Source organism: Rattus norvegicus, chromosome 6 (assembly GCF_021556685.1).
Source record: "Rattus norvegicus strain SHRSP/BbbUtx chromosome 6, alternate assembly SHRSP_T2T, whole genome shotgun sequence".
Taxonomy (NCBI): domain Eukaryota; kingdom Metazoa; phylum Chordata; class Mammalia; order Rodentia; family Muridae; genus Rattus; species Rattus norvegicus.
Window position 1 is genome coordinate 105,343,781 of NC_141539.1, and position 14,449 is coordinate 105,358,229.

A 14,449-nucleotide genomic window follows, 5' to 3' on the forward strand; every position below is an offset into this window, starting at 1 on the left:
CGCACTGGCTTTCCAGGAGACTGGGGGTTAACTCTGCCACAGCCTACCCGTGGGGTGGGCTGGAAACACACTCCAGGTCCCCACTTGTCAACAGAAAGGCTAAGGCAGGCTCTCAGGCCTTCCCGCAGAGCGATTTTCTTTTTCTTCATGTTTGTATTTGGCCAGGCCAATGACGTCCCTAACCACCTCAGTGTTTCTCAACCTGTGGGTCAAAGGACCCTTTTATAGACCATCAGAAAACATAGATATTTACATTATGATTCATTACAGTTACAAAGTAGCAAAAAAAAATTATATGGTTGGGGGTCACCACAACAGGAGGAACTGAATTAAAAGGTGCAGCACCAGGAAGGTTGGGAACCACTGCTCTAACCCTTCCTTCTGTATTCCTACTGCATTTCCTCTCGCAGCCTCGCTGGGCCCCTCCCCCTCTCCCTTTACCAAGTAAAAATTTGCCTTCGGTAGAGTCCTGCAGGTCTTCTCATAGACAAAATATTCTGGATCGGCAAGAAGAGCCATTCTAATTCCCAAACAAGGTACCAAATTAACCATAAGCCCTGGGTTTTGTATTATTGCATGTGTCCCGCTTCCTTCTCCTATCTCCTTATGACTCTGAGTAGGCCTTTTGGGTATGAGTGTTTGAAATCCACATAAACTTCAATTAGGAAGGTCTCCTACAGACATGGTGGGGTGCAGACATGGTGGGGTGCGGGAAGGTGATACCAGTAACTTCCAAGATAAGGAGCAGGCCTAGTTAAGTGCTTCAACACACTGGACTCATGAAATTCAGAATCCTGTTGGGACATTTTCCATTTGAAGAGCTGGGTTTTTTTTGTTTGTTTGCTTTGCTGTTGCGTTACCAAGTTCCAGGCCTTAACTTTGTCCTTATGAAGTGTATAATTTTATGAAATTACTGCCATCACTATGGCCCAAGAGTTTTTTCAGCTCTCATTCTCCCGTTTGCCTTATTGGCTTTGTTAAGACTCTTGAGTTTGATGAGTCCAAATCACCAGGGAAACAGGTTGACCAAGCCGGGACCAACCCCATAAGCTGGGAGGAGCCGAGCATGCTCTCTTAGTCACTTAGATCTCTAGAGGGAGGAGCCACTGATTGTGCGGCCCAACTGTCAAGTGCCCTCTGGCACTTGAGATGCAGACTGCCTAAATTTTAGCATGAGCCGAGATGTCTTTGTACTGACCTTCATGAACTTAGGTATCCAAGCGGTTCATCTCGGATAAAAACCATTGATGCAACAGCGTCTTCTTCATAGAGCTAGGCTGAGCCTGGGGTTCTCTACGCCTGTTTCCTGTGCCGTTTGTCCTGAACTCATGATGCTCCGCCTTTCTCAGCCTCCTCCGAGCACCTTGGGACTACTGGGATGCGCTACATACCTGGCTCCTTAAGTTTTCACAAGACTTTGGGGAGGGGCATAGGAATTGGGCCTTTGAAATGCTTTCTTGTTATGCGGCCTAGGCTGGCCTCAAACTACCATTCCTCCTGTTTCAGCTTCTGCTTCCCGAGTAGTGGAATTTCAAGTCTGTGCTCCCACATCTGTCACATACCATCTTTTAAAATGGCGTGCAGACGTCAACTCCCGAGTTAGTTAGCAAACCTCTTATGTTGTCGGGAAAGCAGAACTCAAGGGGACTTCCAGTTAAGACAGCATGATCCGGAATGAAAGTTGCCAACAAGGGATAACAAGGAAGTATATGTTAAGCCTGGTGTGGTAGCACATACTGTAGCATTTTGGAAATAGAGGCAGCAGTATTAGGAGTTCGAGGCTCCTCACCTATACAGTAAACTTAAGGATAGCTTGTGCCACATGAGACTCTATCTCAGAAGAGCAAAGTGTATAATAAAATGTTGAAGTTAATTTGTGGTTAAAAAATAGTCCAGGGGATGGAGAGATGGCTCAGCCGTTTGTTCTTGTGGATTACCTGGGTTCAGTTTCCCAGCACCCAGATGGTGGCTCACAACTATCTGTAACTCCAGGTGCAGAGAGTTACAGTGCCCTCTTCTGGCTCCCATGGGTACACACACACACACACACACACACACACACACACACACACACCACACATACCACACACCACACCCCCCCACACACACCACACCACACACACCCAAAAGACTCATATACATAAAATCTTTTTATTCATTTTATATCCATATTAATGCCCCCTATCTCCCCCTCCCACAGCTTCTCCTCCTATTCTCCTCTGAGAGGGTGGGGTCCCCCTACACCCCGATATCCTCATGTTCTATACTGTTATTGGATGTATTGTTTGTTTGGTTGTTTTTTGTGTTTTTATACAGGGTCTCACTATGCAGCTCTAGCTCGCACAGAACTGGCTATGTAGATTGGGCTGGCCCTAAAAACCAGGCTGCTTCTGCCTCCTGAGATGCCAGGATTCTAGCTTTTTTTTTTTTTAAGATTTATTTATTTATTATATACAAGTACACTGTCCCTGTCTTCGGACACACTAGAAGAGGGCATCAGATCTCACTACAGATAGTTGTGAGCCACCGTGTGGTTGCTGGGAATTGAACTCAGGACCTCTGGAAGAGCAGTCACTGCTCTTAACCGCTGAGCCATCTCTCCAGCACAGGATTCTAATTCTAACTTTCTTAAAAATTGGTTCTTGTTTATTTATTTGGATTTTTTTTTCTTTTTGAGTCAGGGTCTCTCTGTGTAGCCCTGGCTGTCCTGAAAACTCACTCTGTAGACCAGGCTAGCCTCCAACCTGGAGATCTGCCTGCCTCTGCCTCTCAGTTGCTGGGATTAAAGGCATGTACTAACACTGCAGAGTTGATTTTAAATTTCCCTTTTTTATTTATGAGGGTGACCTCCTGTAGAGGCCAGGAGTAACTCCCCCAACCTGTTAGCAAATTCAAGGCCAGCCTGTGTCACATGAGACCCTGTCTCAAAAGACAAAAGAAAGTGTAGCTGGTTAAACTGCCACAGGATGTTTCCATCTTTAGAGTTTTATTCATGTATTCACCTGTGTCTGTTCGACGCGTATCATCGGGCCTGGTTTTGACCTGTTTCAGTGTGTGTGTCATTAACCATTACCATGCCATCAAGCTCAGAGCTCAACCCTGTTGGTCTTGGAGTGCTGTCGTCCACACACCTTCCTCTCCAGAGCTGCGTGTGCAGTCAGCAGGTTGTCTAGGGCCCTGTTCTTACCGGGTGTCCACTTGCAAGTGCTGGCGGTGATGTATGTCTTACTGAGGCATCTGGGGAGACTGATCATGAGTTGTGCCTCAGTTTCAGAGCCGACAAAATGGGAAACTGATGGACTGAAATAGCTCTGACGAGGTCCCCTTAGAGCGAGGATGGTACCCTCCCTAACCAATGAGCAACAGTGTCATCCAACAGGTCAGACCAAGCGTGTTCTGGAAACTTGGGATTGGCACTAGCTTCTGTGGGGTGAGCCTGTCCCCCACGAGCACAGAAAGTGGGACAGGCCAACAGCAAGAGAAAGCAGGCCTCAGGGTTTCCCAGACCCTGTGTCTGGTCCTACTTGAGCCTACTCTTCTAACTCCTGCATCCTGTGACATTCTGAAGCCTACCATGTATGGTTGAGCTGGCTGGCTAGTCCATGTTATTGACAAAAGTTTCCCTTGTGTTGACAGTTGTGTCTCTATGCCTCTTCTCTTTTTAGGTGGTAGCTTCCCCCACCTGTGGTTACAAGAAAAGGTGGAACTGGTAGCACGCCCAATGCCTCCTTTCACTCTCTGAAGAAGCTGCCACTCTCCATCCTGGTGCTGTGGGTTTAGATCAGAAATGTCCCCTAAAGGCCATGTATTGATGGCCCTGATTCAGCCTGGGCTGCTGTGGGGAAATGGTTGGATCCTTAAGAAGTGGAGCCTTGTAGAAGGAAACCTCTGCTGCCTGGCTGCAGTAGCATGCACCTCCTCAGGATATGCTCCCCACCATGATGCCTTGCTACAGGCCAAGAGGCAACAGGGCCAAGTATGGATTGAAACCCCCAGAGGCATGAGTCAAGCATCTCTTACAGATTACTCCCCGTGTATTTCATCACACGGATAGAAAGCTGGCTAACATGCTCCGTACTTACTAGCCAAGTGACTGTACTCTGGCTACTACTGAGTTTGTGCCCAGAGGGAAAATTAGAGATGGTCTAGCAATGGAAACAGCACTGAGTCAGCCCGGATGCTCAGACTAGTCATTAGCGATTTCAAAGGTGCTGTCGAGTCAGAAAGAAGCTCGTATCCACAGACCAGCCTTGTGGGGCTGTCAACGGTCCCCAGAGAGGTAGGATGGAGAAGATGTAAAGTTAAAACGTGTCTTCTACACAGGCAGGAAAGAGATGCTTCCCATAGGTAGAGGAAGCTGTTAGCTGGGTCATAGAAGGGGATTCCATCCAAGCATTTAGAGTAAGCTGGAATACTGACCAAGAATAAAATACAATAAATGTCTACAGACAAGTGATAAAAGGCAGGCTGGACCACCTGGTGACAGGCAGACAGCTTCTATTAAGAGATGGGGTTCACCTTGAGCGACCTTAAGTGAAACAGAGCTGAAGATGGTTGGCACATGCCTGTTTACAAAGTCCATGTGATATGATGGAACAACTTCAAAGGTGGAAACGTAGCAAGGACTTTGAATCTAAAATAAATAACAAACAGGTACGACTGAAGCGCTGGTGTTTGACTTGTCCTCAACATGACCAACTGTCACAAATGAGCAAAAGAGGCTGCCACGGATTGGTTTTGTGGTTTTAGTCTAAAATGTGTGACTAAGTCAGGCACGTGATTTTAATTTGGGCCGTGGGAGGGGATCAGCTAGTCAAACAGCATTAGATTGCTCACAGGAATTGATTTATGATATTTATAACAGTTTCAGTTGTTTTGTGCTCAGCAAGATGTCTCAGGAGTCTAATATCCCGGGGAAAACCATTAAAACTTGTAATTATGGTTTAAAGTGTTCAGAGGAGTTTAATGAGGTTTGCCAGTGGGGTTGTTTTGGGGGAGGAACTAAATCAGTTAAGATGAACAAATGATTAAAAAAAAAAAAACAACCCACAAGATGTGTACGATGGCCTTAAATGCCTGTTTTAAATAAGGGGAGAAGCTAACTCAGTGGTGGAGTGCTTGTCTGATTCACACAAGGCCCTGGGATCCATGCTCAGCACTGAAAGAGAACCTTTATCCTCAATAGACTAAAACCTAATTTGTGGGATAACTTGGTGGGGGTGGGGGGCACACTTTTGTTCAAACGACTTATGAGATTGTTAAAAATAAACACTTAAGAAGAACCATCCACCAGGTAAAGCTCTTGCCATCAAGTTTGGTAATCTGAGTTTGATCCCTGGAACCCACATGGTGGAAGGAAGCCAACTCCAAGTCATCCTGTGACCTTCTGAATCACAGGATGTACACACATGACCCCTACCCCAGGTAAACAAATGCTTAAAAAATATTTTTTAAGCACTGCTAAGGACATAGACTAACCACAACTTCAGAAACTGGAGCATCAAAATGCCTATACCCTGGGTCTGAAAACCCTGACCACCTATACGTACCTTTAGCTAATTTGCATATAAATAGCTAAGAACAAGTTTGTCTGCCAGCTCAAGGTTTAGAAACCAGGATCAGCCTACTTCTGTGACTTTCTCCATATAGAGATACTCATTATCTTCCGAGCTTCCCATTGTTCCATGGTAAACACAGAAAGTTCCCAAGGCAAGTGCCAATCCCTCACCTAGTATCCTCAGTAGCTCAGGGGCCAATTCCCCAGGTTGAGAGCCCCAGAATGTACCCTGAACCAATCCCTACAAGGTTTCACCACAGACTTCTCTAGCTCAGCCCAGAAAGTTCTGATGGCTGGTTCTCTTTCCCATGTAGGTCCCAGGGATCAAACTCAGGACCTCAGGCTTTGCCGCAGGGGCCTACCCACTGGCCTACGTGTAAGTGATTCTTTTTTTTTTTTTTTTTTTTTTTTTGGTTCTTTTTTTTCGGAGCTGGGGACCGAACCCAGGGCCTTGCGCTTCCTAGGCAAGCGCTCTACCACTGAGCTAAATCCCCAACCCCTGTAAGTGATTCTTCCAACGGCACAGAATCTTTAAAGTGAGATTGGCCACAGCCAGCACACGTGTGGACTAGTGTTCTCCACACGCCACCATCATGTTTATAACAGCAGCACTTAATGAATGAGAGTGTGGCAGAGAGCCAGCCACCATTTTTTAGGAGGCCCAGCCACGGATTTTAAAACCGACTCCAGGGGCTGGAGAGATAGCTCAGTGGTTAAGAGCACTGACTGCTTTTCCAGAGGTCCTGAGTTCAAATCCCAGCAACCACATCTGTAATGGGATCTGATGCCCTCTTTCTTCTGGTGCATCTCAAAACAGCTACACTGTACTCATATAAATAAAAATTAATAAAAAAAATTAAAAGCCTAAGACATCTGGAAAAGGTTTAAAAAAAAAAACTGACTCCAGGCAGAACTCCCAAACATCTATATAAATACCTGAGAAGTTATTTTAACCATGATCATGCTTGCACTGCTCTGAAGCCTTGGGACTTCTGACAACAGGCTCCCAGCACCACCGCCACCACATTGTCTATATCTTAGACAATAAATGATAAGTTAGAGCTTATCATCACGTATGTTTGGATATGGGGGGAGTGCTGGCAATCTGCACTGTCAATGACCAACAGCTACTATCTGTGGTACATTTTGGGGTCTTTAGGGATTGAATTCACTTCTGGAAATCGGTGAAAAGAAAATGGGCCTGGCGTATGCTCATTGTATACCCTGCCACCAAGCCTCAGCCCTCTATGGGAAAGAATTGTATACCCTGACACAATTTAAGCTGTCCCCTGCAGCAAAAACAAAATGGTTGGGGTCACAGAGAAGTTGCAGATGTTACAGGAAACAAAGTTGGGGCTTTTTACCAGGGGAGCCTCATGTACTCGTGACCTTTCAACCCCCAGTACACTGAGGAGACCATCTTTTCCTCTTCAAAATAAAGAAGAAAGACTGACCATACCAGGCTCGAAATCTAGAGGCGGGGAGATACGGGTACCACACAACATTCTTGATACAACCCAGCCCCCATTTCTGGAAATCAGCAAAAGGAACACGCAAAGTAATCTCGTGGGAGTGTTGTTTTAATACAGTCTGTGCCAAGCAACATCATAATCTCCAAGTTTCTCCTATCTTTAATAGGCAATATTCAGAATTTAAAAAAAAACAATAACAACACTGCAGTCATAAAACAGGCCAGCGACACTTTTGAGGAGACTTAAAAATGAGAAGCCATGAATTATCTTCTTTGAAAAGCAGCCATTTCAAAAGGTTTTCTTTAATATCATAAAATATTCTCATGGACAAGTGAGCGAGCAAACACACATGCACCAGTGTGCCTCTGACAAGAGTACCCACCTACCCCACCCCCAAGTGGACATGAAATTAGAGAAATGAACACAGCAGATGGAACAGGTAGAAGGAAAAAAATTCAGTAAAAAGAATGGAATATAACTTTGTGCTTGGTTATTTTCCTATGTCACAACAAAAACATTTCGGTGCAAATAGTTAATTTTTCCTCTTTTCCATTTAAGACTGGTGGAGAAAAAAATACTTTTTTTCTATAATAAAATATGTAGTTTTTTGTTTTTTTTTTTCTTTTTAAACTTTTTTTTAAATGTAACTTTTTTTTTCCTTTTTTGCAGAAAATAATTTTGTAAACTGTCACTTTGCGGGTAGGGAGGCTCGGTGCCGCCTGGGTCGGAGCTCTGTCCCCTTGGTGGCTGAGCTGAAACCAAACGCAGACAGCCATACTGGGCGGAGCAGGAGCAGGGTGGGGCGCACGCGCAGAAGGCCAGGGTGGGGGGAGGCAGGGGTGGGTTAGAGGTCACTCTCGCCGTACAGCGCCGTGGAGAAGGACATGTAGTCTAGAGCACCCGGCACGGAGTCAGGGCCCGCGTAGGGGGCCATTCTCGCGATGCAGTACTCGGCTTGGTCAGGTGGCAGCTCGCGGCGCAGCTCATCCCCGGTGATGTAATTCTGCGGAGAAAGCATGGTCAGGGTCGCAAAGCTCGGCAGTGGCCGGAAAGCAATACGGCATTGCCGCAACTATTAGGTCGTAAACTTGCCAGTCATGTTCAGCAACGCGGCACTGGCACGATTAGGTCATAAGCTTGCCAGTAAGGTTAGGTACCTGTGTTTTTCCTCTCCTAGCTCTACTTGATCCGCATAATACATGCATGCATACATAGAACACAGACATCTATATGTATGTACATATATATTTTAAGTGCATATTATATATTTACAAATTATATGTCAGATGTATTTGTTATAAACACGTCATGTTTTTCATTTTAGTATCTACTTCAACTTCCTTCTAATCCTATTTTACTCAGACTCTTTTCATTCATCCTACTGGTATATTGTAACTACGTGCTGGCTCAGTGTCAACAGGTCAGTTGGTGGGACAAGTATTGTTCCCAGGAGCTTTACACATTCACACAACTGGCTTCTCTAGAGACCTCCCACCGTGTCTAATTGTGAGAGTAAATTGAATGTCTATTTTAGGCGTCACATCTATGGGCCACGCCACACATCTCAGCCAGTCTGGGCCTCTGGGTTTCCTTTCCTTCCCCCACTGGGTAAGTCATCGAAGTGGCTGTTTTTAGGAGCTGAAAAGTCTAGGGCAGTGGTTCTAACCTGAGGGTCAAATGGCCTTTTCACAGTGGTTGCATATCAGATATCTACATTACAATTCATAACAGAAGCAAAATTGCAGTTATGAAGTAGCAACGAAATAATTTTATGGTTGGAGTGTCACCACAATGTGAGGAACTATATTGAAGGGTCACAGCATTAGGTTACTGCTCTAGGACTCACCAAAGACTTTATACCTCCAAACTCTTCAACCAGGAGACCTGGGGACCCAGTGTGAGGAAGAAATGGGGCTGCCCTCTGTTCACTGCAAAAGTCAGGGTGACCACTTCTTCTTTCTGAGCTTTTTACAAATTTATTCATCTCAACTAGATGGCTTCTTAGGATCCTACATACTCCAGCGACTCTACATTCGCCTCCCCTTCAACACACGTGCTTTTGCTGACTTGCTGCTGGGTTCCTTGCAAAACCTATACCATGTCCTAATGGGCAGAGATGCACAGCAAGGCCAATGGGACCCTGAGAGGAATGACTGAGATGCTCATATCCTAGCCCCGTGACCAACAGATTGGAGTCCAAATGGTGCCTGAACCACAGGAGACCCACCTTATCTCCAGCCAGGATCTTGAAGGAAGCCATGACCTGATCCGCTGTATCTGTGTCAGCCGTCTCTCGGGACATGAAGTCGATGAAGGCCTGGAATGTCACTACCCCCAAGCGGTTGGGGTCTACAATGCTCATGATCCGGGCAAATTCTGCCTCTCCCTAGAGGAAACAGCCAACGCACACCTGTCACCCTAGTGGCCTACTGGGTGTCTCAGGTGTACGTCCAGCCCTAAGTAGCCTATGGTTGGAACAGGAGGGCACAACAGACCTCTGATCTGGCTTGGGTTGCCCCAGGGTATGAACGTGACTCAATAGTTGGGATTTTCAGGATTTCCAACCCCCCAACCCCCTGCAGTGCCCTTGGTTTCCTTTATAGGAAATGATGGCAGTATTAATTATAATGACAATAAAATGAACAATGGCTAACACCCACACAACATGTATTATATGCCATCTACTATTCTAAATTCATCTTGTCATCGCAACTGAATACAATCATAGTGTTCCATTGCATGGGAAATCTGAGGCCCACACAGGCTAAGTGACTTGCCCAAGGTCACACAGCCAGTAGGTAGGGAGCTGGGATTAAGGCTCAGGCAGTTTGGCTCCAACATTTGCTGTTTCCCTAACACTGTGCCAGACGTGTGCACAGTACTCGAAATCACTTTATTTAACTCTTACAACCACTTCATGAGGCTTCCTCACTTCATCTGAGACCACAAGACCTGGATGGCAATGTGATTTACTGAGTATACTTCTGGTCTAGCCTTTAACCCTGCTGGGCATCCCATGGGCTCTGTACTCGGTTCAATGGACACCCTTCTGTCCAGCTAAGGTCCTATCCTGCTCAGAAAGCCGGATACAGAGGGGACAGAACAAGACTAGAGAGAGGCCTGGGCCAAGAGTGGTCTGGATGGAGCTGTTATCTGGGCAGAAGTATAAACTTCCATTCTCATATGGGACAAAGCAGAATTATCACTCCATAAGCCTTGGGGTTGGCTGTCCATAGCTGGTGTCCACTGTGGGGGTGAAAAAGCCCTTTTTCCACAGTATGTACCATAAGATAAACTGGTCAGAGACCATGAGGAGGAGGCCAAGCTTCCCAGCCACACCCTGATGCCACGGGTGGGCTATTTTTCAGGTGCCACTTTCCCCAAGGATGGCGATGAGACTCCCCCTGAGGAGGGCAGTTCTAACCTAAGAGCCTTCGTCCACCATTTCTAAGACTTAGCTTCTCCAGTCAGGTGGCTGCCTCCAGGCCAGGGCAAGAGAAAGCCTGGCAGGTGGAGGATGGGGTTTACATTACCATGTTGTAACCCATGGAGATAAGGCAGGCGCGGAAATCATCCGTGTCCATCATGCCCGTCTTCTTCTGTGGGCAGTGGTGCCAAGACACAGGAGGGACAGACAGGTGGGAGGAGGAGGGCCCAGGCAGAGGCCAGGAGGACAGCAGAAAGAGGAAGGGCCCGGTTTATGGTGTGAAGATTAGGAGGAGCCGAAGAATGTAGGAGGAACATGTTGAAGGAGGTCAGAGCAAAGAAATGCAGAAGACCAGTCCACAGGTGAGATGTGACGAGGGAGAGGAGGCGGATACCCAAGCAGGTTCCCAGGAAAGATAGCCGAAGTCAGAGGTCAGAAGTCAGAGGAACCCGACAGGGGGCAGGCAGGGAGAGCAGGAGAGGATGAGCCCCATGGCCCACAGGAAGGGAGACAGGGAGAATTCAGACAGAAGAGAGAAGAAAAAAAGGAGAAATGAGTTATTTCTCGCCCCAGAGGCCACCCTTGAGCGTGCTCCATGCAGGAGGCGAGTACCTGGGGGTCGTTGCCAATATCATAACCCAAGCTGATGAGGCAGGCTTTGAACTCTTCGGGACCCAACGTGCCGGAGTGATCCTGGGGCCGTGGTGCGCCAGGCAGCGAGCCATGCGGTGCCAGGGAAGAGGAGGCCGTGAGGGGGGTGGGGAGGGTGGGCCATGCCCCGGGGTGGAAGGTGGTGTGTGTGGGGAGACACAGGGACAAAGGCATGCGGATGGAGAGGGTGGAGGGGAAGGGGGGGGGAGAGGGGAAATAAAAGTGCACACAGTTAGACACACAGACAAGGTTCCAGAGGGGCGCCCTGTCCCTGGCACACACAGTCCTGCTTGGGAAAGCAGGGCTGGAGGGGGGAACATGATGAGCCACAAGGGTGAGAAGCTCCCAGAAGTGCCCCAGGTTACCTGATGTCTCCCAGAACCCTCCCCCCACACCTCGCCAGGTCCCTGGAGGGCAGTGAAGCAGGCAGGGTGGTGGAGAGCACCTGACCTCATGCCCAACCTCCCTTGTGGCTATCCCCAAGCTCAGAGCACCGGGAATGTGCAGCCTGTCCTGAAGCTGATATGAGAATCCAGGAGAGTGGACTCTAATGTCCCCAATAGCGGGTCCCAAAGGCAGCCTGGGTAGGGGCAGAGTCTCTTTTTGTCCCTTTGTCCCAAGGCAGAGGTAAGGGACAGTCCCCATAGCCACAGGCACAGGGCTTTACTTGTGGCTCCAGCAGCCTCGTTTCCAGGGGTTGATTTCTCTCACAGGAGACACAGAGTGGAGAATGAAGAGGAGCTTCCTCTTTTCACCTACAACATTAGCATTCTCTCTAGGAATGCTGTGAAGGTTTACGGGGCAAAGTGGGATTTCCAAGGTCAGCTCAGGAAGCCTGGCTCTGTGGGGTATACTGAGTCAGGGCAGGCTGTTATCAGTTTCTTCCTCTCTCTCCTCCTCACCTACCCAAGGAGCAGGCTCATGCCCTGGGCGATGCCCTCCAGGGCTCTGGGTCGGGGGTTGGAGGTCACTCTAGGTGAGCAAGGATTGGGGCTCTCACCCGGTCAAAGTGGTTGAAGGAGGCTCGGAATTCGTTCATCTGTTCCTGGCTGATGCCTTTGGCATCCCGGGTCAAGATCTGGTTCTCCACTTCATTGATGGTCCTGGCAATGGTGGTGAGCAGCTGCTCCCAGCCCACACGGATGTGCTAGGGGCAAGCAATGAGCCCATCAGAAAGGAACGGCAGGCCTGGGCTCCAGGCTGTCCCACTAACGATTCCTCCTCCCAACTCAAAAATGGTGGTTAAGAGCATTTGTTGCTCTTCCAGAGGACCCAGGCTCTCAACCATCTATCATTCTAATTCCAGGCCTTCTCGAACACCAGGAACAGACGCAGTGCACAGACATTCACTCAGGCAAAATACTCATAGCCATAAAATAAAAGACCAAAACAGTTAACTTGATCTTCTATCTGGAGTTATTGTATCAGCATCAGGAGGGACACAGCACACCCTGCCAGGATGGAAGGCCTGCAGGAGGCTGGAAGGAACAGGCCTTTGCCCAAAGAGCAACAAGACCCAGATTTGCTATTGAACTCTGCTAGTGGAGGAAGCTAGCTCTTGTGGTGGGAAAAGCTAAAAAAAAAAATCAACAACAAAAGAAACCAAAACAGAATGCCCCGGTGGCACTACATAATGGCCTTCTGGTCAACGACAAGCCAAATACACCATGGTGGTCTCCCTGACTGCATAGTTAGTTATACTGCAGCCAGTGAAAACACACTCTGATATTTGAACAACAAGGAGACCACTTAACAAGGCAAACCTCAGAACATACCCTGTGGTTAAGGGATGAAGAGCTAACATCATTTAGGAAGCAGGTACCTAAGCCAGTGAGGTCTTGAGCCCACTAGCATCAGAATCACTGGCGAGTGCTTGTTAAAAATTAAGGTTCATTAAGTTCCAGCTAGGGACCAGATGTGTACCCTTGCAACAAGTTCTCAGGCATCCAGAAGGTACTTGCAAACTGAAGGTGCAGAGTTTCAGGGGTAGAGAGCTCGCTCCTCCTATAGCCTGATTCAGTGGGAGATGCTACCCCAAGGAGGATAGGAAGAGCCCCAGGCTTCCTTCCAGAGACGCAGGCCAGGCCTATTTACCTCCATTGTATAGTTGGTGTGCTTATTGTCGAAGATAAGTGCTTCCTGGATGAGCTGGTGGTCGCCCTCCAGCTGGTCAATCTTTGGCTTATAATTGACGATGCTCTTTTCATACTGCCGCAGGTGGCTGAGTTGGTCCTCCAGGGTACCGTGCATCTCAATGGAGATCCTCCCAATCTCCTGCTCATCAGAAAAAGATGTCATAACACCTTACTCTGCACTCACGGGGCAGAGACCTGTCCCTATGGTCACTTCTCCTAGCCCTAAAGAGGTTAGCACTGGCAACACTTAGCAGGAACAGATATTTAGCACGGTGATCCTTGGTAGGGAGGCTGCATCCTCTAATTATACCCAGCCATCTTCCATCTATCTCATGCTGAGCCCTCATATTTCTCAATTCACCTGATGTGCCTCCTCTACAACCCTGTTGCTTTGTCTCCTAGAAAGGTTGTCCAGTCCCTACTGAACCCCATTCATCTCCAGGAGCCAGGCCTAATGTACACTTCTGCCAGCCACTCACTCATGTAAATGGTTCTTGGTGAAAGCAAGTTCATTCAGTTCAGTCCTGTTAAAACATACCAAGCATTTACAAGTAGAGTCTTGGGGATGCATGCACATGAGTGTGTGTGTGTGTGCATGTGTGCTTGAGTGCACATATGTGTGTAAACTTGACACGGACTCCACGCACAAGATGTTCAGTGATCACACCCTGGCCATGCTCCTTCCTTGATTGATCCTCCCATCCTACAAAATATTCTATACCTGTTGAGAGGCTCCATTCTCTTTCTGAAAAGAATTAGACCCACTGCCTGGAGAGCAGTCATAAAGACAAGACAGCCCAGAGGGCCTGAGCTGACTATGTTACTCTTCCTATGGGGTTTTCATAGGTAGCTCCTTTATAGCATCCTACTTTGCTCCAACAGAGACAGGGACCAAACCATCGTCACCCCCTGCAACTGAATAATCATGGGTTTGGACCTCGAGATGTCATGGTCCTTCCTAATAAGCAGGTGACTGGGCTGGCTGGAATGGTGCTAAGTAGGAAGAGAAAGAACATTCCCAGCCTGCTTCCCATGACAAAACTCACCTCCATCTTGGTCTGGATCCAGGGTCCGATGACATTGGCTTGTGCCCCAAACTGCTTGCGTAACCTCTCGTTGTGCTGCTGCCTCGAGTGCTCCTCTGTTAGAGCCTGGTCCCTCCGGGGCACCAGCTGCCGTACCTGGGGTGGGAACAACGGGGGACTCT

General features: G+C 47.9%; 1 protein-coding gene and 1 long non-coding RNA gene across 4 annotated transcripts in view; one reads left to right on the forward strand and one right to left on the reverse strand.

Annotated features, from left to right (window-relative positions):
• Nucleotides 1-7,116: 7,116 nt before the first annotated feature.
• The window catches only part of Actn1 (actinin, alpha 1), a 94,936-nt gene continuing 87,603 nt past the window's right edge, over nt 7,117-14,449 (reverse strand). Inside the window, exons 16-22 of one of the 3 annotated variants that reach the window (XM_087554882.1) lie at nt 14,289-14,423; nt 13,202-13,381; nt 12,108-12,254; nt 11,069-11,149; nt 10,563-10,628; nt 9,257-9,415; nt 7,124-8,032 (exon numbers count right to left, since the gene is read on the reverse strand). In XM_087554882.1, coding sequence (XP_087411008.1) covers nt 7,874-8,032; nt 9,257-9,415; nt 10,563-10,628; nt 11,069-11,149; nt 12,108-12,254; nt 13,202-13,381; nt 14,289-14,423 — 927 coding nt within the window. In that variant the 3' untranslated portion in view covers nt 7,124-7,873. 3 annotated transcript variants of the gene reach the window in all.
• LOC120103564 (uncharacterized) lies at nt 8,557-9,697 on the forward strand. The gene is made up of 2 exons (XR_015623164.1): nt 8,557-8,637; nt 9,023-9,697. It is a non-coding gene; the product is annotated as an uncharacterized LOC120103564 (long non-coding RNA).